Source organism: Chlamydomonas reinhardtii, assembly GCF_000002595.2.
Source record: "Chlamydomonas reinhardtii strain CC-503 cw92 mt+ unplaced genomic scaffold scaffold_18, whole genome shotgun sequence".
NCBI classification, from domain to species: Eukaryota; Viridiplantae; Chlorophyta; class Chlorophyceae; order Chlamydomonadales; family Chlamydomonadaceae; genus Chlamydomonas; species Chlamydomonas reinhardtii.
In genome coordinates, this window is record NW_025061531.1 from 86,834 (window position 1) to 113,731 (window position 26,898).

At 64.7% G+C, this 26,898-nt stretch overlaps 7 protein-coding genes across 8 annotated transcripts; 4 read left to right on the top strand and 3 right to left on the bottom strand.

Annotated features, from left to right (window-relative positions):
* Nucleotides 1-6: 6 nt before the first annotated feature.
* CHLRE_18g748597v5 (uncharacterized protein) lies at nt 7-4,652 on the bottom strand. The gene is made up of 3 exons (XM_043072799.1): nt 4,457-4,652; nt 3,742-4,205; nt 7-3,477 (listed from the first exon to the last, which is right to left on the bottom strand). The coding sequence occupies exons 2-3, from the start codon at nt 4,180-4,182 to the stop codon at nt 874-876; spliced, it is 3,045 nt and encodes a 1,014-aa protein (XP_042914250.1). The 5' UTR covers nt 4,183-4,205; nt 4,457-4,652; the 3' UTR covers nt 7-873.
* A 1,204-nt stretch (nt 4,653-5,856) lies between these two features.
* CHLRE_18g748647v5 (uncharacterized protein) lies at nt 5,857-7,742 on the bottom strand. Its single transcript, XM_043072800.1, has one exon. It carries the CDS (start codon nt 7,710-7,712, stop codon nt 7,047-7,049), a length of 666 nt encoding a protein of 221 aa, XP_042914251.1. The 5' UTR covers nt 7,713-7,742; the 3' UTR covers nt 5,857-7,046.
* A 750-nt stretch (nt 7,743-8,492) lies between these two features.
* Nucleotides 8,493-13,624, top strand: CHLRE_18g748697v5 (uncharacterized protein). Its single transcript, XM_043072801.1, has 7 exons — nt 8,493-9,193; nt 9,310-9,485; nt 10,126-10,178; nt 10,439-10,908; nt 11,120-11,250; nt 11,607-12,095; nt 12,207-13,624. Exons 2-7 carry the CDS (start codon nt 9,315-9,317, stop codon nt 12,795-12,797), a joined length of 1,905 nt encoding a protein of 634 aa, XP_042914252.1. The 5' UTR covers nt 8,493-9,193; nt 9,310-9,314; the 3' UTR covers nt 12,798-13,624.
* A 178-nt stretch (nt 13,625-13,802) lies between these two features.
* CHLRE_18g748747v5 (uncharacterized protein) lies at nt 13,803-16,542 on the top strand. Its single transcript, XM_043072802.1, has 5 exons — nt 13,803-14,143; nt 14,374-14,643; nt 14,808-14,936; nt 15,160-15,246; nt 15,599-16,542. The coding sequence occupies exons 1-5, from the start codon at nt 14,141-14,143 to the stop codon at nt 15,887-15,889; spliced, it is 780 nt and encodes a 259-aa protein (XP_042914253.1). The 5' UTR covers nt 13,803-14,140; the 3' UTR covers nt 15,890-16,542.
* Nucleotides 16,543-17,257: 715 nt separating this feature from the next.
* CHLRE_18g748797v5 (uncharacterized protein) lies at nt 17,258-19,822 on the bottom strand. Of its 2 annotated transcripts, none has more exons than XM_043072803.1 (5): nt 19,550-19,822; nt 18,995-19,234; nt 18,740-18,775; nt 18,207-18,599; nt 17,258-18,013 (listed from the first exon to the last, which is right to left on the bottom strand). In XM_043072803.1, the coding sequence occupies exons 2-5, from the start codon at nt 19,226-19,228 to the stop codon at nt 17,534-17,536; spliced, it is 1,143 nt and encodes a 380-aa protein (XP_042914254.1). In that variant the 5' UTR covers nt 19,229-19,234; nt 19,550-19,822; the 3' UTR covers nt 17,258-17,533. The 2 variants fall into 2 exon arrangements, with proteins under 2 accessions (XP_042914254.1, XP_042914255.1); XM_043072804.1 differs by having other exon boundaries at nt 18,995-19,241.
* Nucleotides 19,823-20,092: 270 nt separating this feature from the next.
* On the top strand, nt 20,093-22,894 carry CHLRE_18g748847v5 (uncharacterized protein). The gene is made up of 5 exons (XM_043072805.1): nt 20,093-20,457; nt 20,687-20,869; nt 21,125-21,283; nt 21,483-21,567; nt 21,742-22,894. Exons 1-5 carry the CDS (start codon nt 20,152-20,154, stop codon nt 22,458-22,460), a joined length of 1,452 nt encoding a protein of 483 aa, XP_042914256.1. The 5' UTR covers nt 20,093-20,151; the 3' UTR covers nt 22,461-22,894.
* A 48-nt stretch (nt 22,895-22,942) lies between these two features.
* Nucleotides 22,943-26,795, top strand: CHLRE_18g748897v5 (uncharacterized protein). The gene is made up of 8 exons (XM_043072806.1): nt 22,943-23,086; nt 23,317-23,496; nt 23,799-24,018; nt 24,259-24,482; nt 24,781-24,902; nt 25,198-25,489; nt 25,624-25,840; nt 26,225-26,795. The coding sequence occupies exons 1-8, from the start codon at nt 23,067-23,069 to the stop codon at nt 26,411-26,413; spliced, it is 1,464 nt and encodes a 487-aa protein (XP_042914257.1). The 5' UTR covers nt 22,943-23,066; the 3' UTR covers nt 26,414-26,795.
* The last annotated feature ends 103 nt before the right edge of the window (nt 26,796-26,898 follow it).

Below are 26,898 nucleotides of genomic sequence, written 5' to 3' on the forward strand. Positions count from 1 at the left end.
ACATCATGCAGAGAATCGGAGTCCTGAGTACAAAGTAGGCCCCATGCGGCCATGCCCCCCCCTAGGCGTCCAGACCGTGATGGCTACGCCATCAGGTGCAGGTTATTCGTGTTAAAGGCCGTCATACTGCTCGTCTGCTCCACGAAAGCCCCTGGCTGTACACACGCATGCACAGGCAGGTGAGGCAGCGCACCACGCTTCGCCATGCGTTGGTTGGTTGGCCCATTTCCCCCCGGTTCTCCATCCCCCAGAGGCAGGGCCGCCGCGCGCCCAAGTCCAGGTCAGCCGACTGTTACAGCTACGCCTACCCACGCTCAGTGCATTGCCCCGTCTTGCAGCGTAGGCAGCTGGCACCACGCCTGGATGGTACCGATGTGACCGCCGGCCCCGCAAAGATAGTCAGCCCAATGAATTCATCTTAGTCCCAAGACCCAACTGCAGGATTGCTCAGCCAACGCCGCGTGCAAGTAGCAGCTCCCAGTCGTGATGCGTGCCAACCGGCGGCACCCAGTAGCCCGCCACAATCATGATGCATCCATGTGCAACTCCTTAGCCGGCCACCCGCAAAAATACACACGCAGTCCTACCGTCACCCAACTCACGTCAAATATGTGTCATTATAGGCTGGCAGCTTCCCAAAGGGCTTTCCGTGCAACCTCAAGCTCCTGGTTGCAGTGGTACCCGACTGCGAGTCTGCGATCCCGGACTCTAGTACGGCTCGGGGGTTGGCTTGCCGTAAACGGGATAGTCGGGGGTGAGTCAGAGCTGTCCTAGAACCTCCATTCATCTATTTCGCAGCGCACACGCCCGCAAACCCACAGAGTAGCAGACCGCCACACTCCGCGCAGCAACCAACCATCCCTCCATCTCGGATCACAGTCGCTTGTGTGCGGCCTGCTCGCGTGCGCCGCCGTGCCCATGCCCCGACCCGCCTGGCTCCCCCACACCGCCCGGCGCTACCGCAGCCCCAACCACCACCGCCGGCACCGCTGCAGCCCGACCACCCGGCCGCTCCTGCACTGCCCCAGCCGCGCCCTGGGCGCCAGCCCCCGCTTCTTCCCCCGCGCCCCCTTCCTCTGGCACGTACTCGCACACCCAGCCCGGGCAGCCGCGCCGGCACTGGCACCGCAGCGCCTCCGCCCGTACGGTGGTGGTGGCGCCGTACTTGTACGTGATCTCAACCAGCCCGTACTCGCCCGCCGTACTGCGCCCCTGCTGGTCCTCCTTGTGCAGCCGCAGGAACACCACCGGCACGTGCGCCTGCATGGGCACCGGCGCCGAGCCGGACGCCGCTGCCGCGGACGACATGCTTATGTCCACCGCGCCGGCGGCCGCGCCCGAGCAGCTGGCCGCCGGCTGTGCGGCTGCCGCGGCGCCGCCCGCCTGCTGCAGGTGCAGGTGTGGGGGCGGGTCTGGCGCGAGGCGCGGCATCAGCACCAGGGTCTGGTACACGTCCGCGGTGGGGTCGCACTCGTGGTTGGCCACCGCCGCAATGCCGCCCATGGGGAAGCCACGGATGACCACGTCGCCCCCGGGCGGCGGCGGCGGCGGCCCCGCCACACCGCCCCGCGCCTGCTGCTGCTCCGCTCCGGGCTGCAGCAAGGGCATGTCCTCGGGCTGCACACTCACGGCGCGGCTGGACCCAGCCAGGGCGGGCGCGTCCACAGCGGCTGCCGGCCGCGGCTGCTGCTGCCGCGCTGCCCCCTCCTGCTGCGCCGGTAAGTCCGCCACTGGTTGCGCCCTGGGGTCCCCTGCCGCCAGGTGAGGAGTGTGCATGGCCCCAGCGCCTTGAAGCAGCCGGGAGCTCCGCCGCGGCGCAGGAGGGGAAGCGCCGGGCTGCAGGGCGTCCCGAGGCGGTGGGGACGTAGACGCGCGCACCTGTGGCCGCGTCACTGGGCTGGTGGGGCCAGGCGACACCGATGGCTGCCGCAGGGCGCCCCCGCGCCCATGGACTCCTGCCTCCTGGCTCAGCGGCTGCGGCGCCGGCCGGCTGCGGCAAGAGCTCGCGGCGCCGGGCCCCGGCGACGTCGCCCGAAGCTCGAGGGCTGTTGTTGCCTCTGCCGGCAGTGAATGTGGCTGTGGCTGCGGCTGCGTCACTTGCTGACCCCGTTGTGCCAGTGGTTGCGGCTGTGCCTGCCGCGTGAGCTGCTGCGGCGGTGCAAGCCTGCTGCTCCGCCGAGGCGACAGCGGCGCGCCCCGGGGTGCCTGTGCCTGGTGCGGAACATCCACCTGGGCGGGCGGTTCTGGGCCAGATGCTGCTGCTGGCTGCAATGGTGGGTGCTGATGCTGTGGAGGAGGCGGCGGTGGAGGCGGTGGCACCTGTGGCGACGCGGGCGCCAGGGCTGGCGGCTGGCCGGCCTCGGCTTCCGGGCCACGCAGCGTACTGCGCAGGAGGCGCGCTGTGCCTTGCGGTGACGCCGGGTGGGGTGTCACCTGATGCGTATCAGCGGCGGGCGCCGGCGGTTGCGCATATCCATCGCCTCCTCCAGCCTGGGCCGCGACCGCCGCCGCAACCGCCGTGGTAGCAACCGCGGCACCGCCAGGCACGTGCGCACTGCCTGAGCGCGGGCGGCTGCGGCCTCGCGGCGACGGGCTTTGCTCTAGCGGCAGCAGGCCCGTCCGCCTGCGCTTTGGCCGCAGCCCTGCCGCATCCGCCGCCTCTTGCTGGCGCAGGGCCTCTTCCTGCGCCTGCTTCGCCGCCGCCCGCTCCTCTGCCAGCCGCTCCGCCTCGCGCTCCTCCTGCTCCCGCTCCGCCGCGCGCTCCGCCGCCCGCCTCAGCTGCTCCTGCGTGGCCAGGCACATGTCGCTGAAGGCCGCCGCGCCCTGCCCCGTCAGCACCTCGCCGTCCCGGTCCGCCGGCACCTGCGGCCCCCAGTACACCAGCGCCCGGCCGCGCACCCGGTACAGCCCCTGCAGACGCCGCGGCCGCTGCGCACGAGGCTGCTGCTGCTGTTGTTGTTGCTGCTGCTGCTCTGTTCCTGGCGCTGCTGCCATCGCCTCCGTCCCAGCCGCGCCCTCCGCCTCTGCTGCTGCACCGGCGGCGTCCTGCCGCCAGCCTAGCTGCTCCAGCAGCGGCGTCCCGCCCGCGCGCTTGGACCGAAACGCGTACCGCTGCCCCTTCCCTTCCTGCTCCTGCCGTTGACCCTGCTCCTGCCCTCGGCCCTGCTCCTGCGCGGCCTGCCCGTTGCCATGCCCCTGCTGCTGGCCCTGAACCGGCCCCTGCTCCTGCCCCCGCTCCTGGCCCTGCTCCTGCCCTTGGCTCGGCCCTGGCTTGTGCTCCTGGTCCTGCTCCTGCCCCTGGCTCTGTTCCTGGTTCTGCTCCTGCTCCTGAATCGCCAGGCTACTGGCCGCAGTCCACACCACTGTGACGCACTGGCTGAGACGCGAAGGTACCTGGCACGCGGCGGCGGTGCGTGCATTCAGCAGCCGCAGCCGGCCGCAAAGCCGCCGCAGTTGAGCGGAGGCGGCGGCGGCAACCTGCACAGTCGAGCGCACGTGTCCACAGCACGATGAAGCCGCGCAATTTGCGTCTGCGCACAGCGCGCTGCACTGCCAGTGGCTATACATCCCCAGGATACCGCTCCCTCCTGTTGCATCCACACCCCACCTCACCCCTCTGCAGCCGAGTCGCCAGTGCCCACCTGCCCCCCTGGTTTGGGATACTTTGGGCTGGTATTTCCAACCCCCGCCCCACCCTACCTACCCAGTACCCACCCACACACCCCAGTGCCAGTGCCACACCTGCGTGATGTCCGCCAGCCGGCCCTGCTCGCTGCCCACCATGCCGCCCAGGTCCAACAGCACCAGCCGCAGGAACAGGCTGCGGCAGGCGTGGTAGCCGCCAGAGCCAGAGCCAGAGCCAGAGCCAGAGCCAGAGCCGGATTCCTCCGCGGCGGGGGCGGCGGGGGCTGGGCTGCAGCCGCCGGGTGCACCGCCGGCCTGCACTGCTGAGCCCGCTGCCGTTGAACCACATGCCCCCGACCCGCAAGCCCCTGAGCCGCATGCCCCAGGAGCGCAATTGCCCACAGCTCGCGGTCCGGGCCCGCCCACGGTCAGACCGCATAACAGGCAGTCGGCAGTGCCGGGATGGCGCGGCACCAGGCGGGACGGTACCCGGAACACGCCAATGCTGCACTCGTGGAAGTCCAGGCGCAGAAGCGCGGGCACGTACTTCCCGCACATGGTGCAACGCCAGATGCAGTTGCCTGTGCAGTTGGAAGGGGAGGAAAGGGTGGTTGACCCATGAACCCTGAACTCTGAAGTCCCGACCCGGACACAGCCAGGTCTTAGCACCAGTCTTCACCATTTGAGTCCCGCTTTCCACAGCACCCAGCCCTAATGAAAGGCGAGGCTGGCGAGGTTTATCGCGAGCGCTGGGAGTGCTGAACCGTCGTGAGTTGCGACCTGCAGTATGACCGAACTCATGATGATGCAACGCCAGAGTGTCTCTCCTCACCATGTCCATCACTCAAGATAAATGGGGTCGCGTTGTCGGCTATCCAGCGAAGAAGTCCACAACGGTCCAACACTTGCAGCAGCGCCAGCGCCGCGTCCGCGTCGTCCCGCAACTCTATATTTCTATTTACATTTCCATCAAGCCGTTTGAAGAGCTCGAAGATAGCCTTTTCCCGATTTGCAAGCGCACGGACCAAATTCTTATCGGCTGCCAGTGTGCTCATTGAATGGATGCACAAAGGCAACGCATCATAACTAGGCCTGGGAGGGTTGCTAGGGGCCGAAGACTGCATGCGCCTGCCCCGTACCCGGCTCACCTCCCCATGGTCGTCGCCCCCGCCAGTGGTCGTCGCCCCCGCCAGTGCGCCAGCCGCGCTACCGCCGCCGCCAGTCGCTGCCGTCCCTGCTGCGCTGCTGGTGTCCATCCCGTGCACGGTTGCTGCTCCGATTACTAGTGCCGCCACTGACTAAGCGGCTGAGCCACTCAACAGCGGGGCCGGGGGGCAGGGGCCGCGGGGCAAGGCAGTGGGGCCGGGCGCTGGCATGGGAGCCACCGCGCCTGCCCTGCATGGGCCCATCTTTAAGTGTCCCCTGCCCCCACCCTCATCACCGTACTGTCCCTTCTTGTAACGTCACATCTCCCATCTTTTGCACTTTGGTTTGGGCTGGTATCCACAACCCCTATTATACACACACACACACACACACACACACACACACACACACACACACACACACACACACACACACACACACACACACACACACACACACACACACACACACACACACACACACACACACACACACACTGCTGTCGCCGCCCAGCCGCGGCCGCTGCGAAGCTGGTCACAACACGTGAACACGGGTCGCGACGGTGGTCGCAAGTGGTCGCACGGCGTACTCTCCGCCACGTTCTCAGGTGCGGTATTCTATCATAACACTTATACAGCTGCATGCTCAATCAAACATACGCAAGTGCCATGCCACGCCACGCGTCTGGCTTATGCATTTATGGATGCACCCACAGCTGGATACGGTAGCATCTACTTGACAGCTTCTCATGCTTACTGAAGGATCGTTTCTCTTGGCTGTTGGTGCGTACCCTTTTGGACCAAGCATCTGCGGTGCGGAGCCTGTGTGTGTGTTTGTGTGTGTGTGTGTGTGTGTGTGTGTGCGTGTGCGTGTGCGTGTGCGTGTGCGTGTGCGTGTGCGTGTGCGTGCGCGTGCGCGTGCGCGTGCGCGTGCGCGTGTGCGTGTGCGTGTGCGTGCGCGTGCGCGTGCGCGTGCGCGTGCGCGCGCGTGTGTGTGTGTGTGTGTGTGTGTGTGTGTGTGTGTGTGTGTGTGCGTGTGCGTGTGTGTGACTACGGTTTCCACGGTTATTCTGCCAGATCACGTGAATCGCGTATCTGGTATAACCAACGAAAGGGCTCTCAATCGAGGGCTGCCGTGACCTGGCGTTTCCCCGGCAGAGCGCAAACAGCTCTGAAGTCCACAAGGTAACGCACTCCGACCCTTCACCGCGCCAGTAACCCTTGCGGAATTACTACCGGTGCAATAACCTCAGACCCAGCGGGCGAGCTACCTCTCAAGGACCAGGCGGGCAGAAAACAAAAACAGCAAACATAACAAAACATGCAGCACGCAGCACGCGACAGCACGCGATAGCACGACCACAGTGGCTGCGGGGCTGAGTCCTACGACCCCGCAGCCTGCACGACCTCAACCGCAACCTAACCAGCTCTCGACGCCAGGGCAGACAATGCCTAAGGGCAGCCACAACTCTCGACGCCAGGGCAGACTATGCCTAAGGGCAGCCACAAACGCGTCTGGCCACTAGGCCGGTCCAGGCCGTAAGGCCCAGGGTGCTGCAGCACCCAACACACCCTCTCAGGCATAAAACCCCGCAAACCTGGCCCTGCTCCCACGGGCGTAAAACAAAGAAAACCCTTCGCCTGCCCCCCGCTGACCCTCTCGTACCGTACTGCCACGCTCAATTGGTGACACCAATTTGGTGAAAATCACCAATTTGGTAGCAGGGAACAATGTCAACTAGGATTTGCCAGAGCCCGTCACCAATTCCTGTGAACTCTGAATCCAAGTTGGGCAAAACCACGCAAACGGGCTGCTTTGACTAGTGACGCTGCTTCCTACAGTGAGCAACAGTCATGTAGTATACGGTACGCACAATGCTCAGTGTAGCCCCCAAAGGCCCTAAGCAGCTTAAGGATAGCGCCGGGGCTTGTGTTGCAGCTGCCGGGGCCGAAAGCGACGCTGGGTACGATTCGGGGGGTCCCATCACCAAATTCTGTGACACGGGTTTAATGCGGCCTGGCTTCTGCCAGGGCCCATCACCAAAGTCTGTGTCAGCCTGTTTAATGCCAAGGCGATTTCTTACTGTCACCAATTATGAAATCACCAATTGAGCGTGGCAGTACGGTATGCCACTGCTTCAGTGGCTCATGTTAGTGCTCACGCGCTTCTCCTAAGGGCTGATCCCTTTCAAGCCTCCAGCTCCATAGCTTGCGGCAACGCGCACAGCATTTCACCGTTCACCACCGCCAGGATGGGTGAGTGGCGTCAACGCCATCTCAGCCCTTTTGGGGCACGCCGAGCTGCGCGAGCTGCATCAGCCGCGACCAGAAGTGATGTGCCACCGCAGCCTCTGGAGCTGCTGCCCCCGCCGTCTGAAGTCCCAGGCCGCTGCGGCGCGCGTCATCCCGCGCAGCCGCACCCGGCCATGTTCTGTGGCGGCCAGCGCCACCATCACCACCACGTCCCAAACACACTGCTGAAAACCCGGCGGCGCCTGGACCAGCCACAGCTGGGCTTGGCTGATAGGAGCCGGACCGGGGTTGTGTGCGTTGATCTGCGCCAGCACGGCCTTCGCCACCGCGCAATCCCAGAAGTGGTGCTGCCGTGGCGTGGGCGCTGCGCTGCGTGTGCCCCGCCGCGGCGCCACCATGGCCGTGCTGCCCACAGCCGCATGGCTCACGGCGAGCCAACGGCATATGCGAATTTCCCGGCAGCGGCACTGCGTCGATGGCCAACCGCCACAGCGTCTCAAAGTGTCGCCGTTCCCAGCGTACCACCTGCCAAAGGCGCGCCAGGGTGTCCCTAATGGCGCCAAGCGTTGCAGCCGCAGCTGCTGGCAGGTCCACTCGCCGCACCACAGCGCGCGGCGGCAGGCCCTGTGCCGCGCGCTCATAATCCTCGTGCAGGTCCGCCCGCCGCGTGGCCACATCGTCCAGCTGCATGGATGTGGCCATGCGGACGGACAGCTTCGCTAGGGGACTTTGAGGGTCTCAGAGCCAGAGAGCTTCCAGCCCATGCGCGGCATGATGGTGGTGCGGACGACCTCACTGGTGGACGGCGCCGGGACAGGCGCTGGGCCAGGGCTCGCCAGCTGTGCGGCGTGAGCCCGCGCTGCACTCCACCATGATGGCGGGATGTCGCCGACAAGGCCCTGCAGCGCGGCGAGCGTGGGCCCACGGCGCCGGCGACGGCCGTCTGACGGCGCAAGGTAGTCTCGCAGCCACCCCTCCCAGTCGACTTCAGCCGCCGCAGGTGGTCGTGCAGCGTGGTCTCGCACTAAGTCACCGATGGTCACCAGACGCGCGCAGGCTGGCAGCGTCCTATGGCGGTAGTCGTGCGTGCGTGTGTGTGTGTGTGTGTTTGTTAAAGAGCACAAGGAGAACGTTGCGCAAAGACAGTGTATGCGATGCAGCAAAGCGACGGTTTACGGATGTTACCTGAAGTTACCTGTGTGTGTGTGTGTGTGTGTGTGTGTGTGTGTGTGTGTGTGTGTGTGTGTGTGTGTGTGTGTGTGTGTGTGTGTGTGTGTGTGTGTGTGTGTGTGTGTGTGTATGTGTGTGTGTGTGTTAAAGAGCACAAGGAGAACGTTGCGCAAAGACAGTGTATGCGATGCAGCAAAGCGACGGTTTACGGATGTGTGTGAGTGTGTGTGTGTTGGGGGGGGGGTAAGGGGGGGGGCGTTGCTGAACGTGCCTTCATTACGCGGGAACGGTTGTGTGCCACCTGGTAAAGGCCTTCGCCATGTGATTATAAAACATGGTAGCACAACGAACTCACCAACTGTTGCCAAGCGATGCAATCTTGAACGGGCAGGCAAGCATTTCTGATGGCCACGAGGCCCCGAGCGATGGCTCGTCGATAGGCGCCTGGGCCCGTGCGGGAAGCTAGCCCGCGGCGGGGTGATCCGGCTCGTGCAACCTGGTCAACTGTACAGATACAGGGTTTCTTCCTAATAGCGTATGTAGAAAGTATTTTCTTATGACCCCTCGCTATAACATGGGACTTCATCTTTTGCGTATTACCTATGCTGTGTTCCTAGCTGCCGTCCTTCCCATGGCCATGCCTATGGCGGCACCACAGAGCATTGGTATGGAGGCATTGTGGCGACATCCTATTATTGGTTCTGGCGCGACAAGCGGCGAACAATTTGCAGCAACGCGGTACCGCAAGTTTAGCGCGGGAGTGCTGCCTACTGGCTTGAAGCCCGCGTCTCCAGATCCGCAGCAAGAGAAATGCAGCCACTGGATAGTTATAACAACGATTAACGCCGCATCCGCAAATCTCCAGAACCTGGCAGGCATGCCGGACTGGTGCAAGTGCTTCGTCCTGGACCGGAAGTCCCCGCCCGACTTCCAGGCGAATGGCCCGGGGATGGTGGTGCTGACGGTGGCAGCGCAGGAGAAACTGAAGTGGGCGGTGGCGGGTGAGTGGAGCGGGTACACGAAGGGCCATTCCTCACACCCGCCTGTGTGCTGGGACCAGGCAGGAGCTCCCTCCTACTGCCACCATCGTGTTTTCAATCGTGTGCTGACTGCGCAGATCGGATGCCCTGGAACCACTTTGGCCGCAAGAACCTGGGGTTTGTGTATGCGGCGCTCCACGGTGCCGAGTACATATACGACACCGACGACGACAACTTCGTACTGGACGGCGACGCCCGGTTCCTGCCGCGGTCCTTGACGCCCCCAGCACCCGACGGCCCGGAGGGCGTCCAGGTGGGTGGGTGGGGTAGGTTGGCCCCGGTGGTGGAGGGTTGCGGGACACCCGCCCATTACGACTCACCTGACGCTGGCGCTGGTGTCCACCCAACCCCGACTGTGCCCCCTGTGCTCAGAATGGACTCGATATTAGACACACGGAGTGACGCTCACGACGCTCCCGTACCTGGGGTGGGGCCTGACTTGACTGGTACAGCACACAATGTAATGATTGGTGATATGCTGTATGGGGGGGTCCATATGAGAAGCGAGATGTTGGAAAGGGGGTAAGAGAGGGCAGGACAGGGTGGGAAAAGGTGGGAAAGTGTGGGGGTGAGTGGGACAAAGCGGGCGGTGGAGGGACAGGTCGGAACAGCGTGAGGAAGGCCGGGAGGTGGGAGAAGGGTCAAGAGCAATCGAAAGAGCTGACATGGCGGCTGGTCCCTCAGCAGCACGCATGGCCTTGCAAGAGCCAGGCTGCCCCGCCTCGCTGCAGACCCTCCTTGCCTCTTAGCTGCTGCGTTAAGCATTCGTTTTGTGTCATTGATGGACCACAAGGAAAAGGTTTGCGTTTTTGGAACTGCTGCAACTAGGTATGTAGGTTGCCCTGGCTGCAGCTGACGTGCTGCACCCTGCCTCATGCTACCACGGCTCGCAGGTGCATTGGCCAGCGGGCACCGGCGCGCGTGTCTTCAACCCGTACCCGTTTTGGTGAGAAGCGCGTTTGCCGGGGATTGCCGGGGTGTCCGTGGCGTGCTAGTACCGCCAGATGTGGTACCGTACTGAGATGGGACGACGGACGGCACCGTCCCGTGCACTGATTGGGTTCGTGCCCACTAACATAAATAGTTGCGGGTTGCCAGGCTTTAGCTGCAGGGTCGGCAGCATCTTCCTCAGTACGACTCTACTGCCTCTGATGTTGTTCATATTGATGACATGTGAAGTCTGTGCTGCCCTTCTGATTGCACCAGGGGCGTGGATGCGTGGCCACGGGGCTTCCCACTGACCATGATCACAAATGAGACAACGCGGTCCGGAGCTCTCCCAGTGACCGCTGCCGATGCGCCACAGCTACCGCCGCGCGTGTGCGTGCTGCAGTCCCTCGCCAACGCCGACCCAGACGTTGACGCGGTGCACCGCCTCACCGGCCGCCTGCCCCTCTTCTTCGCGCCCCGCCGCGCCTGGCTGGCCTACCCGGCCGGCACCTACGCGCCCTTCAACGCTCAGGCCACGCTGTTCGACGCGCGGGCGCTGGCGGCGGCGCTGGCGCTACCGGTGACGGTGCACGGGCGTGTGAGCGACATCTGGCGCTCATACATCATGCAGCGGGCCATGTGGGACATGGGATGCGGCCTGGCGTTCGCAGACCCCTGGGTCACGCAGTACCGCAACGCGCACAAGTACCTCAGGGACTTCCAGTCGGAGCTGGACCTGTACCTCAGTGAGTGGTGGGGCCGTGCCGTACGTCGTGTTAGTAAATCGTGCCGTATGTCAGTGTCAGTAGTGGTGCCGTATCGTGTGTGGAGCAGTGAGCTGCGGCACTGAACGGAGCCGCCACCCAAGGGCCCTCGCATGGCCCGTGCATCGGATTGGCTGTGAACAGCTCTGCTCAGCACCGAATGCGACCGCTGCTCGTGCCTCCTGCCGCCCAGAGACGGAGGGCCTGCTGGAGGTGCTGGGCCGCGTGGCCTTCCCCGACTGGACCTTCGCCAGCCCGGGTGCGGAGCTGGGCGGCCGCGTGCTGGCGCTGTACGTGGCGCTGTACGAGCACGGCCTGATGGAGGTGTGCGTGTGTGTGTGTGTGTGTGTGTGTAGGTGGGGGGTGGGGGTGTAGGGTGCAGAAGAGGGGGGCGGCTAAGATGGCTGGAGGAGCTGACTGCGTGACCAGCCCTGGGCGGGTGACCAATGTGTGTGGCGCCCACCGCCACGGCCTCTACCGTTGTGCCTAACTGCCCTGGCATCGCACGCCCCTGCCGCTGTCCCCGCCACGACTCGCATGCTTGACTTGGGTCTGTGCCCGCCCTCGAGCTGTTGGGCTGGGTGCTGTTACCCGCATACGCGCGCACACACACACACACACACACACACACACACACACACACACGCGCCTCCCCTCCCCCGCATGCATACACCCCACAGGCGGACGACGTGGTGATGCTGCACGCCTTCCTGACCGACCTGGGCCTCATGCAGCCCGCCGTGGTGGACTTTGCGCTGCGGGTGAACCGCCACGCCGCAGAAGCCGCAGCAGCAGCCAAGGGGGCGCCAGGCGCGCCAGCCGCACCGCAGGGCACAGCCATGCAGCCGCAGCAGCAGCCGCAGCTGCCCGCGCCCAAGCATCGGGCGGCGGTGTGCGTCACGGGCGTCTTCCGCGCCGGGCCCTTCACGCTGCCCCACTACCAGCGCAACGTGCTGTCGCGCCTGGGCATGCCGTACGACGTGTTCGTGTCAACACCCGACCTGCCGGACGCCTTCCCCCACCCCTCCGACTACGCCTACTTCCTGCAGCCGTACAAGGTGGTGCACGCCAACTACTCCAGCACGGATGAGCTCCTGGCGCTACCGGGCTGGGAGCGGACCGAATTCAGCGGCGACCACTACCCCAGTAAATGGCTGGGCCAACTCACGGTAAGGGTGTGGGAGTCCGTCGACAGCTGCTGCTGCTTGTTGTGGTGGGCCGACTTGATGGGGATTGACATGCTGCCGCTGCCTCTGCGCCTTGTCCGCCGCTCCTGCCAGGACCTGTCGACGTGCCGGGACGCCATTGTGGCGAGTGGCGCGGCGTACACGCACGTGGTGCGGCTGCGTGCAGACGCGGTGCTGGCTGAGCCGCTGCCGGTGCCGCTGCGCTCGCTGCAGCCCAACGAGCTGGTGGTGCCTGACAACGAGCAGTGGCGCGGCCACAACGACCGGTTCGCGTACGGCGGCTTCAGCAGCATGGTGGCTTACCTGTCCGTGGTCGACTCCGTGGCAGGGCTGCTTGAGCGAAAGCAGCTGACAAACGCGGAAAGCGCACTGAAGAGCCACCTGGAAGCGCACGGTGTGACTGTGTTAGAGCGCCCGATGCATGTCTGCCGTCTGCGCAATTATGCGGGTGGGAGATTGAGCTGCACAGGCTGGGACTACATAACCTACGAACCGTGCAAGTCGCTGTGCGACGCGTGGCACGCGGACGTCGCGCCTGTGCAGGGTGGAGAGGCACCGCCTCCCTCAAAGCGGACATGGCTGTCGCGCATGCCTCTCATTGGGTCGCTTATTATTCTGGTGATTGGCGTCTCCTGCGGGGCCAAGCATGTTTGGGCCCCACGCTTTGCGTCAAGAACGCAATGACCTTGTGGCTGCAACCGCGGGCAAGGGCTAAACCAAGCTGTGCTGAGTGCTGAGTGCTGTATGCGTGTGTGGGTGGGTGGGTGGAGGGAAGTTTGCACTAGTACCATGCGACCTAAGGATATGCAGTACTGTAAGCAAAGAAGATTGCATGAGAGTGAGCGAGTTGCACGGTTCGTTTGTTGCACGGCATTGCGGACCTGTGCATATCATAGCGCAGGGGCACGTGCGGGACGTATGCGTCATCGGATTAGGGAGAAACGCGACGAATGCAGCGGAGAGCGTGACGAGAGGATGGGAGTACCAAGAAAGCGTTTGGGTAGCTCAGCCAGCAACTTGGCTGCATTGAAGAGCGTCCACTGGTGCGCTGGGGTGGCCGGGTGGTGCACCGTAACCGCCAAAATGGGATGGTGCAAGTGATGGTAAAAGGCAGGGCTCCCCTGGTAAAAGGGGTTGGATTGGGGCTGGCACTGGTCACCCCTTGGTGGATTGGATTCGCAGAATAGGATTGGGACCGGGACTTTGCGGATTGGGATAGCAGGTTCGATTTGGTGGCTGTGAGAGCCGCCTCGCCCCGGTTAGTGCACGTGCTTGAGTGCTGTGCCGCAGCAGGGTGATGCGTCCCGACCTGCTAGTGGGGAGCGTTGTGTGTGCCGATGAAGAGGGTTTATTTTCCGGGGGCTGCCGTAATCGGTGCTCCGGTGACAGGCGCCAGTGACGAGAGGACAGGGGATAGCAGGGGAGTTGGGACTTGGGACTTGGGACGCCTACCCTACCAACGCACACGATCGCACCTACCGTGCCTGGTAACCTGGTAAGGATCCATAGTGCTGAGGCACACACCCGATCCAGCAGACCGCAGCACTCGGTGCGTACGTCCACGCGCCTCAGCTACCCGCACATCCACAACCCGCAACTTCTGCGTACGGCAGATTAGTGACGGAATGGGACGGCCAGTGGCTTGAGTCCTTTGCGCTTGCTTTATACAGCAGTTGTAAATAAACGAATGATGGAACATACAAATGGGCCTGCTTAAGGTCGCGACGCAGCCCCGCCACACCAGTCACTGTGGAGGGCTCAGCTCGGCAGCCGGCCCCTTGAGCCCTCATGGCTTGAGGAGTCCAACAACATCAGTAAAACAAACAATACATAGGATATGGCACGCCCGGAGTCGGGCAAAAGGCTGGCAAATCCTGCTGTGCGCCTCGCTGCCGCTTCTAGCTCTTTCATTCGTCTTTGGTGTTGTATTACCGCTTAGCTTTTCCGCGAGGTCGACCGGCTTGGATGGACCAGTGCCCGTTCCCTGCGCGCCTCGCAGCGAGCGCATAAAAATAACTGACGTTTACATGGTAAATGTGGATTGATACTGTCTGTTTCAGCACGAAGTGCATTTGCGCACCAGTGCTCTTTTGGCGCTGGAGCTGAGGAGTCTTTCCAGGCTACGCGATCTCGCTTGTAGCGCATAACGCGCCTAATGCGATCGAGGGCAGTCACAGGTGCCTTTTGAGAGGCCCCTGCATAGCCGGCACGTGCCCCCTGCCCTCAAACCGCCCCCTCCCCCCGTCTGACGCGTGTGCAGCTCCATAGCTACTGGAGCAGTCGGCGCAACATCGCGCCGGAGCTGTGCGAGTTCTTCAAAGCGCACGGCGGGGACACGCTGTCGCGGGCGCCGTGCCGGCTGTTCCCGGCCTTCCGCGGGGCCACGGCGCCGCGCGAGGCCGTCCTAGACCTCATGGCGCATAACATTGTGGCGCCGGAGACACACGCGCGGCCCCTGGGCTGGCTGACGAAGCTGCTCTACTGGCTGCGCATTAGTGAGGCCGCTCCGCTTTTAGACGAAGCCGAGAAGGTGCGCCGGGGAGTGTGCGCCGGGGAGTGATGAGGGCGAGCGGCCCTCAAGGCTCATTGGGGCCTTACACTGGGTGCAATGTCGCCGCATCAAGTCTCGGTCCCTCTCATCACAGCCGCACACCTCGCACGCCCCGCACCACCCCTCGGCCACCACGTGCGCAGGTCATCAACCCCTCGCTGCTGGGCATCGCCGCCTCGCACATGCTGGCCATACGCAACTGGACGTTGGAGATGAGCCGCGCCGGCGTGCCGCCGCAGGAGCGGGTCAACCGCCACCTACTCGTGTTCGAGGTGGGGGCGGGGTATGGGGGCGGGCGGGTGGGAGGCAGGAGCAGCCCGTGTGACAGTAGTAAGGGACAAACGCAGCGTGGCTCAACCAGCAGCAGTGTGTTGAGCAACCGCCATGCTGGTGACCGACACATTGGTGTAGACACACATGATGGTGCTTTCGTGGCAAGTGAACCTGAGCGCCACGTGCGCTGCACACGCTCGCACACACACACGCACGGCGCAGGACGACGCGGTGGTGACGGCGGAGGGCGTGGCGGCGCTGGGGCGGGCGCTGGGGCGGCTGGACCGCTGCTACGACATGCTGGGGCTGGTGCGTGTGGGATTGGCGGGGGGGGGGGGAGAGGGGGGATAATGTGCCCGAGCCCAACAAAGGGTGGCATCGCACCAGCGGACACAGGGCAGGGATGCGGGGGAGGGGTGGCAGCACGGGTATGGGCCTCTTGGGGCATAAGCGCAATGATGGGTGTGACCGCAGCGAGGGCGGCGGCATGTAGCGGCGGAAGGGAGCCGTGGGGGCAGGCGTGAACGGGCAGTTGAACAGGGGTGAAGCCGCAAGCTGACAGCGCCACAGCCTGGAGGCCGGGCCGCGCGTCTGCAGCCTACCTGCGCTCGCCTCCTACCGGGCCCCCCTGCCTCCGCCCGCGCCCGCCCGCGGACTCCAGGACTCCACGGACAACTTCTGTGCGCTCAGCCGGCTGTCGGACTCGCTGATGGGGCTGCTGCTGCCGCGCGCCTGGCGGCCGTCGCCGGAGCTGGTGCGCGCCAAGATGTCGTTCAGCCGCAACACGGGGCTGCTGTTCAGCTACAAGGGCGCGCTGCGGGTGCTCAGCAACCTGCCGGTGACGCGGGAGGCGGACCTGTGGTACCGCGACCTGGCCAGCGACGGCGTGCTGAGCGTGTACGTGGCGTGCCCGCGCGTCATCGGCATCCAGGGCCTCACGACAGTCAAGTAGTGGTGGAGCTGGAGGGCGCCATTGGGTCCAGACCTTAGGCGGGGTGCGACGGAGGCTGCAGGTTGTGGCGTGTGTGTGTGGGGGGGGGGGGCCAAGCCTCCAGACACCCAGCGGCCTGGGCAGGACAGCTCAATGCCCTCAGGACCCGTGTACATGCATGGAAGATCGAATGATATTTAATGGCACTCGGGAGTGAGCAACAGTCTTGCGGCCGCAGGCTAGGTACTTCGGGTTGTGTTGCGTGGCTCCGGGCAGTGACCTCATCCTGGTGCCCACATTGATCCTGTGAGGCGGTGTGTGGCGCGCCCATGTGCGGGTGTGCCCAGCAAAGCAGGGTGGCATGTGGATTACTGATGACGGGAAGGCGGGTGTTCAATCCACTCCCGGACATTGACTTGACCTGTGCATGCACTGGCACACCAATCGCGTGCTGAATGAGATACTTGGACAACTGAACTGCTCAGACGGCCTACATGTGAAGCGCGGCTGTGTATGCAGGATCGCAGTACTGTGTGCTTTGGGGCCTTGGCGGCCAGTGGCACTGACATGCAGGCGGGCCCGATTGGCGGTCACGATTGTACATGTGTACGAGTAGCAAAACTCTTGACCATAGCGTCTGCCTCCGTATCGCAGTGCAGATACCGTTTCATCTCACTGCGCCCGCGCAACATTTGCCCGCGCATTGATTCATGCGCAGCCAGGGGGGGGGGGGGTTAGAATCTTCCAAAACAGACCCCATGCTTCAAATGGATAGAGCTCAGCGAGAAAATCACGAATCCGCCTTCAAAATGGAAAATGGGTTTCTGGGTGCAAAGTTATGACCCCTCAAAGTTGCCGGTCGGTCGGTCGGTCTGGCCCACAAGGTTTTGCACAGGTTCGTGCCAAGTTTTGTTCCTAGCGCTTCTGTCCTGCAGCGCGCGGCGCAATGGGTGCAGCACAACGATGCGTGCGTAGGTATACCCCAGAGTCAGCACACGTGCGTAGTTTGGGGCAGTTTGGGGAGAGGCATGTCGGCATGTCGGGCGATGCCTGGGGAACTGGTCAGAGACAGGCCGGTGCCGGCCGCGTTTTGCATGGATGAACGTGTCAGCACATTGTGTACTATCAAGTAACATTGGAGTAAGCCGTTGCATAGCAGGCCAGTCTATCGGGATACTTGTCGGCAGACGGGTGGACATGTCCACACGTCCACATGTCGGTCGGTCAAAGTGTGTTCCCAATGCGGATCATTGTACATAGCGATAGAGCTCACCGAGAGCAGTCAATTGGCACCAACCTGACAAAACACTAAGGGGTTCTGAGGGGTTTTTGGGGGGTCGTACGGCTGGGGGGGTCGGTCGGTCGGTCGGTCGGGGGGTCCGGGAGGTTTCGTGGCATGGGGTCAAAAAAGTTTGTTCCTACCCCCCCCCCCTGGCGCAGCTCCCGAGTCATTCTAAGTGGTCCAACCCTCAATTGCAGTGCCAGCAGTTGCCGTGCCGCAGGTACCAGTGTTGCACTCCTCCAAACCACACCACCCTCAGCCTAGCTGCAGTAGGCAAGTATTTGCCACTATGTACCTGCCGCCTCCCATAACCTGCGACGTTCCATCACCACGCATTCCCTATGCCACGCCAGAAAGAGCCTAGCTTCTGGGGCCGTTGCTTCCTACCCATGGCGCGCCACCGCATTGCTGCTAGGTCTTCTCAGCGCGCCTGTCCCCCCGGCTCCCACCGCCCCCGCTGCCCCCACGCCCACTCCCGCGCCCCCTGCCGCGTGCAGCGGCGGCACGCGGTAGAGCAGCAGCTCCGTGCAGCAAGGGTGTCCCTCCCGGTCCGTCACGGGGTTGTCCTCCCTGCTCACAATGCCGTAACCCAGCCGCGTCAAATGCAGCAGCAGCAGCGCCATGTCGCCGCCGTCCATGGGGTGCGGCCGCAGCGACAGCCGCCCCGCCGCCGGGTTGGCGGCGCGCGCGGCCCGCTTGGCGCGCTGGCTGGGCAGCCAGAAGCCCAGCGTGTTGGCCAGCGTCCAGCGCTCGGGCTTGGGCTGCACGAAGCTGGAGGCCCAGTTGTGCACCTCCATGGCGATGAAGGCGGGCAAGGCGGGCGTGTCCGGGCCCCAGCGCGACATGAGCGAGAACTCAAAACCCTGCAGCGGGGCAGCCACGCCACATGGGAATGTGGGCAGGTGGGACAGCAACGGACGCCGTTGGCGTTCCCGGACGGACCCTGACTGGTCCTACGTCCCGTGGACTGGCAGTTGGGGTCCCTGACCTGGCACCGGACCCAGCCCTGCTCGCTATGGCGCCGCGAGAGCGCAGCACCACCCCCATGCCGCGCACCTCGATGTCGATCTTGGCGATGAGCACGCCGTGCGGCACATGGTGCGTCACGCCCCCTGCCGCACCGCCCGAGCCCGCACCAGCTGTCCACACCCCCGTCCTGATGCCCCCTACTCCCGCCTGCTGCTGCCGCCGCTCGCCCAGCTCCCGCCGGCCGCCCCCGGCCCCGCCCCCTTCTGCCGCCGCTCCGCCCGCTGCCGGCTGCTGCGCCATGTGCGCCTGCTGCGCCGCCGCCCGCCTCAACGCGCCCTCCCAGTCCACCACCAGGTCCGGCTCGCGCGCCGCATCCTCGGCCGAGCCCACGCACAGCGAGCTGAAGGCGTGGCGGCGCGGGTTGACGCTGGAGCCGTTGGCGGCGGCGCGCACGGTGCAGTCAAAGGTGTGGACGGAGCACTGCATGGGCGCGGGCAGGCGGGGGCAGGCGCAAGGCCGCTGTCAAGGGGTCTGTCGTGCAAACACCCTTGTGCCCAGCGGGTGGCCGGCTCACGGGTGGCGCCATGTTTGCGGCGCTGCGGCACACGCGCACACCCTACCTGGGTCAACGCCACGGCCGCCGCCTCAAACTCGAACTGTAGGGGCGGCAGGGCAAGCACACGAGCGTTGGCATGGCAGGGCTGGCGGGGGCGGCCCAAGTGCGACCCGCCAGCCAGGCAGCAGGTGCAGGTGCAGGTGCGGGCCGGCACCCGCCCCGCAACAGGACGGCATTGGCTGCTGCCCCCCGCTGACGGCTGCCCCCAACCCCGAGCCCGAGCCCGAACCCCAACGTGCATGCCAGTACACCACCGCACCTGGTTGTTTGAGCCCAGCGACATGACCATGCAGCCGGGCTCCGTGGGCGCCGGCAGCGGCAGGCACATCCACTTGGCGCCGTCGTACACCTGCTCCGGCTGCGCCACGGGGCCCGCCGGGTCCATGCGCAGCAGCTGTGAGCCGGGCGGGCAGCTAATCACCGGGTCGAACAGCCCCAGCGGCCAGTGGAAGATGTCGCCGCGGCGCAACAGCGCCATGACGTCCCCCAGCATCCGGCCCTGGAAGCTGGAAGGAAGTAGGGCGGCAGGGGAAATGTGATGCCACAGCACCAGCTGCGTGCCGCGGCGGGACGCCGCGCACTCAGGCCACCAACATGCAAGACTGCCGCGCCAACGATTGTAGTGCGAATGCCCGCATTGTAGCGAGATTGCGTGGGGGCTGACGGAGTGACGGTAGACTTCTGGAAAGAGGTGAAGAGCGAAAGGCTCCGTGCCTCAAGGGGGGGGGGGGGGGTATCCGTCTATGTGCCCAAAACCACGAGAGGCCGAGACTCCCCCGGACCTCTGCAGAGTTTCTCGGGCTGGAAAACGCACCGTGAAAGGTTCTTATGGGCTTCGCGAAGCCAGTCTGGGGGAATCCTCGGCGATGCGCCTACTGCTTCTGTGCATCCGATCGCCAGAGCCGCTAGTATTAGTACTTCCATTGTCACTCGTTGTGATGTTAAATGCGCCATGGTGCAACCTTGGGCGCGAAAAAGCTTTGGTATAGTTCTTCTTAACGATGCGTCGCTATAAAATGACTCATTTTATACAACTATATACCAATGCAGTTGTAGCCCAAGGGGGACTTTCTCGAAAGAGGGGCGGAACGGATTCGTGCCAGGTCATGGAGGGTCATGGCAGGTATGCGGCCCCTCCTCCATCCCGACCTCCCGAGCAGGCATTCTCCCTTATCGTTTGGAGATGCAGGCAGCGGGCAGCTGGTTGTAGCCTGGCAGGGTATCAAAGCGGCGGGCAGAGTCGGCATGCTTGGGTAAGACATGGCACGAACCAGTCAGCAGGCCGATGGGGGCTACCCGAGCCATCACTTACTTACTTACTAGGCACTTCATGTCTTTATTTCGTCGCTTAGCTGTAGATGAATGCGACGCGGCGCTTGACCTCAGCAAACCGAGCATGCTTTCTTTCCAAGCATAATGAGCTGCGGCTGGCTGCTAAAATTTGTTCTTGTTCTGGCCGCTGTATGCGGTCTATCGTGTAGTGCATCTAGGCTGCAGTGTAGACATACATCTGAGCCCGACTGCTGGCTGCCGGAGTATGTAGAGTGGCACCGCACCCATCGCGGGCGCCCGGACGCCAAGTACCTGGTCTGGGTTTGCTACCGCGATGATGGTCTAGGGGGGCCAGATGCGCCATCACGGAACGTGTATGCTGACTGCGCTGGCCTGGGAGACCGGCTGCGCGGCATCCACTACCTGACCAGGATTGCATATGCCGTGAAGGTGGGGCGGTTGGCAGCTTCGGGTGGGAGATGCAGGCGCGAGACCGGGAAGCAGCAGGCGTGGAAAGGCCGCTTCAGGCTCCGGCGGGTGCTGGTTACTTGCATAGAACGCACGCAGCAAAAGCGGCTAGAAGCCAACCTTTAACGCCCCAACGGCAGCGCGGCGCCGTAGTTCTGGTTTGGCTCCAGCTGACCCGGCGAGCTGGCTACGTGTTTGGCTGCCCCTGCAGCGGGTGCTGCTGGTGTGGCAGGAGTCGCCGGTGCTGCTGGAGCACTTCCTGGAGCCGACCCACATCGACTGGCGGCTCACGCCGGAGCTGGGCATTGACCTGGCCCGCGAGGTGGCGCAGTCGGCGCGGCACTACGTGGTCGGCGTGGAGACGGGCAACCAGCTGAGGGAGGAGGTGCTGCAGGTGGGTTTGAGTGGGTGCAACACGCGGACGTCTGTGGATCGCAACGCGGCGTGCTGTCCTGCTCCAAACCGCAGCGGGGCGGAATCCGCGAACGGGCGCCCTGCTGGTTTTGCATCGCAAAACAAGAGTCTGGCGGCATCGCAGCGCCCGCGCACCAGTGTCGGGCCGTGTGGCACATGTGCGCTGACGGCGGCCGCACCGCGCACCGCCCACCACTACCACCCACCACAACGCACCACACCTGCTGTGCTGCAGGGCACCTTCCAGCAGCTGCCGGACCGCGTGGTCACTGTGTCCACCAACTGGCTGGCGGAGGACCCCGTGGGCGGCCCCGTGCCGGACCTCAGCCAGCACACGCCGCTCATGGGGCAGCTGGCGAGGGCGCTGTTCAGGCTGTCGTCAGCGGTGGAGGCGGTAAGGCAGCGCGTTGGGGTGCGGCGGGCCCTGAACGCGTCATGCATGCTACCAGCGCGCCTGCAGTTCTCGGCCCCATCTGTGACTGTTGTCAGGGCAACCACAGCTCCATCCAACAATGTGGGGGAGATCGCCACGCCAGATCGCCCTTGTGCTGCCGGCTGTCATGGCCCGCTGCTGCGCTGTGTCGCGCCTGCAGGCCACGGACGCCGCGCTAGCCAGTGTGGGCGTCAAGCCAGGCCAGCCCTTCGTGGCGGCGCACCTGCGGCTGGGGGGCCAGATAGGTGCGCAAACACACACCTGGACATACCTGCTGCTGAGGCAAGAGCGGCGGCGATAGGGGTGGTGTACCGTGTGCTTAGCACCATTACTTGTATCAGCATCATGCCTACCTGGTGCTGACGCAAAATGCGACAGCTTTGACGGCATCTACCGACACCTGCGTACTTGACCTTCAGGCGAGGAGTTTGCCATCGAGCGCTTTTCTCTGGGCCAGCCGCACGAGGTGCTGCAGCTGGCCTTCCAGTGCGCGGCGGGCCTGGTGGACGCGGACAAGCGGCGCCTGCGCCAGGCGGCCGCGGCTGCGGCGGTGCTGGCGCCCACGCAGGCGGCGGCGGCACTGGCGGCTGTGACCGAGTCGGAGTCGCACATGCCGCACGTGCTGCTCACGGACAATGACGAGCTGCGGCGGCGAGTGAGCGCGGGGGAGCTGCCGCCCTGGGTCAGCCCCGAGCTGCACCCCGTGCACATACGGCTGCGGCGCATACCCGGGTTGCACAACACATCCGCATCTTCATCTGCACCTGCATCTTCATCCGCGGCTGCGCTCTCGCCAGATGGCGCATCGCCCCCGCCCGCTGCCCTGAGCCCGGCTGAGCTGGCCGCGCTGGTGCAGGCGCACGTGGCGTCCCTGGCGGACTTTGGCATCCTGGTGCGCGCCCGCTGTGTGGTGCTGAGTCCCAGCGGCTTCAGCATGCAGGCGCAGCTGCTAGGCAACCAGGCGTGTGCGGCCACGATAGGGCGGGACGACCGGAGCGGCGTGGAGCCGTGTCCTGGCACTGTGCGGGACTGGAGGTGGTGGTGGGGGCAGTGGTGGTGCCGCCTGGTGGGGGGCTGTGGCAAGCAGGCGGGCAGCGGGCGGCGGCGCAATCTAGCAGCTGTCAAGGCAGGAAAGTGATGGGGGCAACGGAAGCGGCGGTCACGGAGGTACAGGTGTGCGTGTGGGGTGGGTCAAGATGTCATGGCGTGGGGCGAAGTGGGCCAGTTCACGGAATGGAAAGCCATGATCCACCATGGCTAATCGAATTCAGATGTCATCATACTGTTGCGATTCCCTCTGCCTGTGCTCCATTTGCCCGGGGGCTCGGAGCACAGCTCGACGGCCGTGCGGGGCACGGAACGTGGGCACTGCAACATGGGCAGTACGGCGTGCACACATGCAATGGACGGGAAAGGCGTGAGGCTTGGCAGTGAGACACCACCAATCCTGCGTACCTGCCTACTAGCACGTTCCTGAGAGCAGCGCAACCTAGTACAATGGCTTTTGCAACAAGCTTCCCATGGCTGCATTGCCAGGTGCAAAGTTGACATTTACAAAAGCAAAATGGAGTTACAAACGCACAGCGTAAATAAATGTATTGTTGTTTATACACTGTGTTTGATATTGCAATTGGCTGTCGTTGCGCGGGCGTCGATTGAAGCGACTGGCAACCCTGGACAGCTTCTAAAGGACTGCTACAACAGCCCAGAGGATGATTCCGGTCCGAGCGACTTCAGCTGGTTCATGGAGGAACGCCCAGCAAGGTAGGCTATGGGCATCCATTGCTTGGGACCATCCTCCCTCCCTTGCGCCTTACTAGCTGTTAGCCCATGCTGGCTTTCACTTTGCTTGGGGGAATGACTGAGGAACACCACTTACATGAGAGGGACTACTCAGAATGAACAGCATGGGACAGGCGTGGGCGGCCCTGGCATTGCGTCAGGAGTGGTATCAGCGTCACACTGATCCCGAACGGTTTGGTCTGGCCACGCAGACTGGTGCTACAGCAGTTCTGGTGGTCGCAGAAGCATCCGCGTCAGGTGGCGGCGGGGGGCGATGTCAACTCCAGCTCCGGCACGAACCCGCTGCCACTGCGGCACACCCCGCTGCCGCTGACGCTCTTCACCATGGCCTCCCTGGACCGACTGCCGCTGCTGCAGGCGCAGTGCAGGAGGTGTGTGTGGGTGTGTGAGTGTGTGTGAGTGTGTGTGGAGCGGGCGTTGTAAATACCAGCCCAAACTAAACCAAACCAATGCAAAAGAGCGAGGAGGTGGAGCGGGGGGGGGAGTTGCGGGTCTCTGTGCGCGAGGGCAGACAGCGCTTAAGTTTGATGAGAAACTTGTATTGTACGAATCCGCCCGCCATTAGGCTGGGTGCTCCATTGCGCTGACCGGTGTGCGCAGCTGCGGCGCACAGCCACATGCGCCAGTCAGTTTCACCTCCGCGCCTCCACCCCCGCTGCACCACTCCCCGCAGCTACCCGGGGCCGCTGTCCGCGGCGGTGTACCTGCCACTGCTGGTGCAGGCGGGGGCCGGGGCGGGGACGGAGGCGGACGCGGGCGCGCAGCACCCCCAGGGGTCGGACCCTGCGGCGGCCGGGCGGCCAACGGGGGCTGCTGCTGGTGCTGCTGCTGCTGCTGCTGCTGCTGGTGGTGCGGTGCGGCCGGAGCTTGCGGCCGCCATCCAGCAGCTGCAGGTGCGGTCCGGGCCGAGGCATAGCACCAGCACTACTGAGCTGGCCGAGGCTGATGCACATGCAGGAGTAGCGGGATCGCTGGTCGGCACAAGTGCACACACTCATTTCCGGTGCGCCTTCCATACCGCCCCCGGCAACACACGCCACCCTCCAACTCCAACGTCTCCCTGCATCTGGTGAACTCCATTCATTTTCCCCTCCCACCCTCCCACCCTCCACCTTCCCACCCTCCACCCCCAGGCCCTGTTCTCCGCCCTGGAGTCGGAGCCCGGCGCCTGCGGGCTGCTGCTGGGGCTGTACAGCGAGGCCACGTCCGACCCCGCCATGGCCGCGCTCATGCCCACCAACGCGCTGCGCAACGCGGCGCTGCTGGCGGCGGGCGGCGCGGGGCCACTGGTGGCCATGGTGGACGTGGACCTGGGCGCCAGCGCGGGACTGGCGCGGCTGGTGGCGGACCAGAGGCGGTAGGGGCGCGGTGGCGGGAGGGGTGGGTGGGAGGGGTTAGGGGGGCGGGGTTAGGGGGGCGGGGTTAGGGGGGCGGGAGGGGTGTGAACGTGAGGACGGTGTGTCGGTAAGCCAGCCGTGTTAGTTGGGCCACAGATAGCACGACGAGTCTCTGACGCTGCCATGGCGGCGCCTGCCGTTCCGCCTCGGTCCCCGCTTCGCCTGGTCCCCTGAGGTCCCCTGAGGTCGCCTGAGGTCGCCGGACACCCTGCCGCTTGCCTCCGCCGCCGCCTGTCCCTGCCGCCATGCCCCTCGCAGGCTGCCGGCGCTGCTGTCCCGCGCGCTGCACGGTCGCGGCCTGCTGGTGCTGCCGGCCTGGGAGCCGGACCGGTCACTGAGCCGGCGGCTGGGAGACCAGCTGGCGGACAGGGCGCTGGCGGGTGCGTGGGGTGGGGGATGGGGCCACGGGGGGTGGGGGTGGGGATAGTCTGTTCCAGTCCTAAAGGAACAAAGACCCAGAACCACTGGGGGGCGGGGACTGGGGGCTGTCCTCACCTTGCCCTTGAGGATCAATTGTTTTAGGCTGCCATAACTAGACAGGACACTGGAAGGGGGGCGGCGCGGCCGGCCAGGGCAGCGGGTCAGATGGCACGTGTGTACGGAACGGCTGGAGGAGGTGGCGCGCGGCTGGCAGGCCTGTCTGTCGACGATTGTGCTTGCTTGGGACGCGCGCAGGCGACAAGGGGGTGCTGAAGCGGCTGTGGCTGGGCGGACCCGGCAACGCCACCGGACTCGGCGCCGGCGCCGGCAAGGGGCAGTGCCGCGGCGTCGCTGACGTGCCCGCAGGCGCCGACGCGGACGCCGCCATTGCGGCCGGGTGTCCGGACCTGATGGTTCCCTTTGACGTCAAGTCCTTCGCCGCGGGGCATCGAGCCACCGACTTCCTGCGCTCGCTGGATGCGGGCCCCGGCGAGGACTACCCGATAGAGTACGAGAGCGGCTTCGAGCCCTGGTTCATTTGCGCCAGGTGGGGTGGGGTGGGGGGGGGCGGGTCGTGGGGTTGGTTGGGGTTGTTCGCGAGGTGGCATGCATGGGTGTCCCCTGTGCCTGTGTGACATGCCTTGACGTGCCGCTCCCACGTGCACCCATGTGCAAGCGCAGGGAGCTCATGCTGCCGTACGACGAGCGGTTCCGCGGCTGGTACGGCGACAAGATCACGCAGGTGCGGGCCATGGCCGCAGCCCGGCGGCGCTTCTGGGTGTCGGCCGACGCCTGGCTGGTTCACCGCCCGCACCCGCCCGCGCCCGCCCGCGCGCTGTTCCGGAACGAGGGCGGCCGCAGCAACGTCACCGTGCAGGGCGTGGCGGCGCTGGAGCAGGTGGGCGTGGGCGTGGGGGTCAGGGGGTGCCGCTGGGTGGGCGGGGGAGCGCTGGCAGGACCAGGATGGTTTGGAAGGACACGAACACCTCAGCTCAGACGCTGCGGAGTGGTTTCGCTGGTGGCCTGGACTGCTGGGGGTGGCGTGTCTACGCGAGAGGGCAGGCGGAGATCGGGAGCTCGGCATGTCTGTAGGTGTCATGATCAGGCGTGTATGGATGGTGTGCCCCACGGCGTGTGTGTGTCGCAGCCGCCTGTGCCGCATGCCCCCGCTTACACCGGCCCACCCGGACCCCCGCTCCGTCCGTCGGCTCTTGCTGACATGTGTGTGTGTGCGTGTGCGTGTGTGTACATGTGTGTGTGTGTGTGTTTGCGCTTCGCCCAGGTGGTGCGGCCCCGCCTGCTGCGGCGCACCAAGTTCCAGGCCTACGTGACGCACAGCAAGAACATGGACTTCTGGCAGCGCCGGGGGCTGGTGCTGGGCGGCTGGAGGCCCACACTGAGCGCCGCCACGCAGCGGTGCTGGCAGCAGCTGCCCTGGTGGCGGAGACACAAGCATGAAGGGCGCCACTGACAACTGTGCCCGGCGCGGAAGGGATGCAGGGCGGGCAGGTTGAGGCAGGAAAGGCGTTGGCGTTCAAGGAGTCTGGCTGGCACCAGAGAGTGAAAGCTAACGCGTGAGGTGGTGGGCGCATGCCACATGCGACTGGAGGGGCTTGAGGGGACGTCGTGCGCAGAGGAGAGAGGGTGCAGGTCATTGCAGGCTGCGGCGTGCGTGCGTGAAGGACTGGCATGCAGAGGGTTCGGCGATGACCGGAGGTGGTTGAGTGGAGGGTGGAGACTGATGGGGGCCGTGGAGGCAAGGCCTTGCGCAAGGTGCTTACGTGTTCATACTGCTATATGCGCAGCAATGATGCAATGATCTCCACGGGAGGTCAATGTAACAGGGGCCCAAGTGCCCAACTTCTATCGAGTGGACTCGATCTGGATCCAGCCACCAATCGAACAGGACTCTGCACTACGACGGCCTTAATGGACAGTCCGCCGTTAACTATTAGA

What these genes read in the sequence shown, in the direction of transcription:
- CHLRE_18g748697v5 (XM_043072801.1), top strand. Translation starts at nt 9,315, where the DNA reads ATGCCCTGGAACCACTTTGGCCGCAAGAACCTGGGGTTTGTGTATGCG. An exon ending in GGAGCTGGACCTGTACCTCA is followed by an intron (nt 10,909 to 11,119) that starts GTGAGTGGTGGG and finishes CCTGCCGCCCAG; the next exon opens with AGACGGAGGGCCTGCTGGAG. An exon ending in AATGGCTGGGCCAACTCACG is followed by an intron (nt 12,096 to 12,206) that starts GTAAGGGTGTGG and finishes CGCTCCTGCCAG; the next exon opens with GACCTGTCGACGTGCCGGGA.
- CHLRE_18g748597v5 (XM_043072799.1), bottom strand. Translation starts at nt 4,182, where the DNA reads ATGTGCGGGAAGTACGTGCCCGCGCTTCTGCGCCTGGACTTCCACGAG. An exon ending in GGCTGGCGGACATCACGCAG is followed by an intron (nt 3,478 to 3,741) that starts GTGTGGCACTGG and finishes TCGACTGTGCAG; the next exon opens with GTTGCCGCCGCCGCCTCCGC.
- CHLRE_18g748797v5 (XM_043072803.1), bottom strand. Translation starts at nt 19,228, where the DNA reads ATGCTGGGGGACGTCATGGCGCTGTTGCGCCGCGGCGACATCTTCCAC. An exon ending in CGCTGGGCTCAAACAACCAG is followed by an intron (nt 18,776 to 18,994) that starts GTGCGGTGGTGT and finishes CCGCCCCTACAG; the next exon opens with TTCGAGTTTGAGGCGGCGGC. An exon ending in CGGCCGTGGCGTTGACCCAG is followed by an intron (nt 18,600 to 18,739) that starts GTAGGGTGTGCG and finishes GCGCCCATGCAG; the next exon opens with TGCTCCGTCCACACCTTTGA.
- CHLRE_18g748897v5 (XM_043072806.1), top strand. Translation starts at nt 23,067, where the DNA reads ATGGAGGAACGCCCAGCAAG. An exon ending in ATGGAGGAACGCCCAGCAAG is followed by an intron (nt 23,087 to 23,316) that starts GTAGGCTATGGG and finishes CTGGCCACGCAG; the next exon opens with ACTGGTGCTACAGCAGTTCT. An exon ending in CCCTGGTTCATTTGCGCCAG is followed by an intron (nt 25,490 to 25,623) that starts GTGGGGTGGGGT and finishes GTGCAAGCGCAG; the next exon opens with GGAGCTCATGCTGCCGTACG.
- CHLRE_18g748847v5 (XM_043072805.1), top strand. Translation starts at nt 20,152, where the DNA reads ATGAGCTGCGGCTGGCTGCTAAAATTTGTTCTTGTTCTGGCCGCTGTA. An exon ending in GGATTGCATATGCCGTGAAG is followed by an intron (nt 20,458 to 20,686) that starts GTGGGGCGGTTG and finishes CTGCCCCTGCAG; the next exon opens with CGGGTGCTGCTGGTGTGGCA. An exon ending in TGAGGGAGGAGGTGCTGCAG is followed by an intron (nt 20,870 to 21,124) that starts GTGGGTTTGAGT and finishes GCTGTGCTGCAG; the next exon opens with GGCACCTTCCAGCAGCTGCC.
- CHLRE_18g748647v5 (XM_043072800.1), bottom strand. Translation starts at nt 7,712, where the DNA reads ATGCAGCTGGACGATGTGGCCACGCGGCGGGCGGACCTGCACGAGGAT.
- CHLRE_18g748747v5 (XM_043072802.1), top strand. An exon ending in TTTTAGACGAAGCCGAGAAG is followed by an intron (nt 14,644 to 14,807) that starts GTGCGCCGGGGA and finishes CCACGTGCGCAG; the next exon opens with GTCATCAACCCCTCGCTGCT. An exon ending in GCTACGACATGCTGGGGCTG is followed by an intron (nt 15,247 to 15,598) that starts GTGCGTGTGGGA and finishes CGCGGACTCCAG; the next exon opens with GACTCCACGGACAACTTCTG.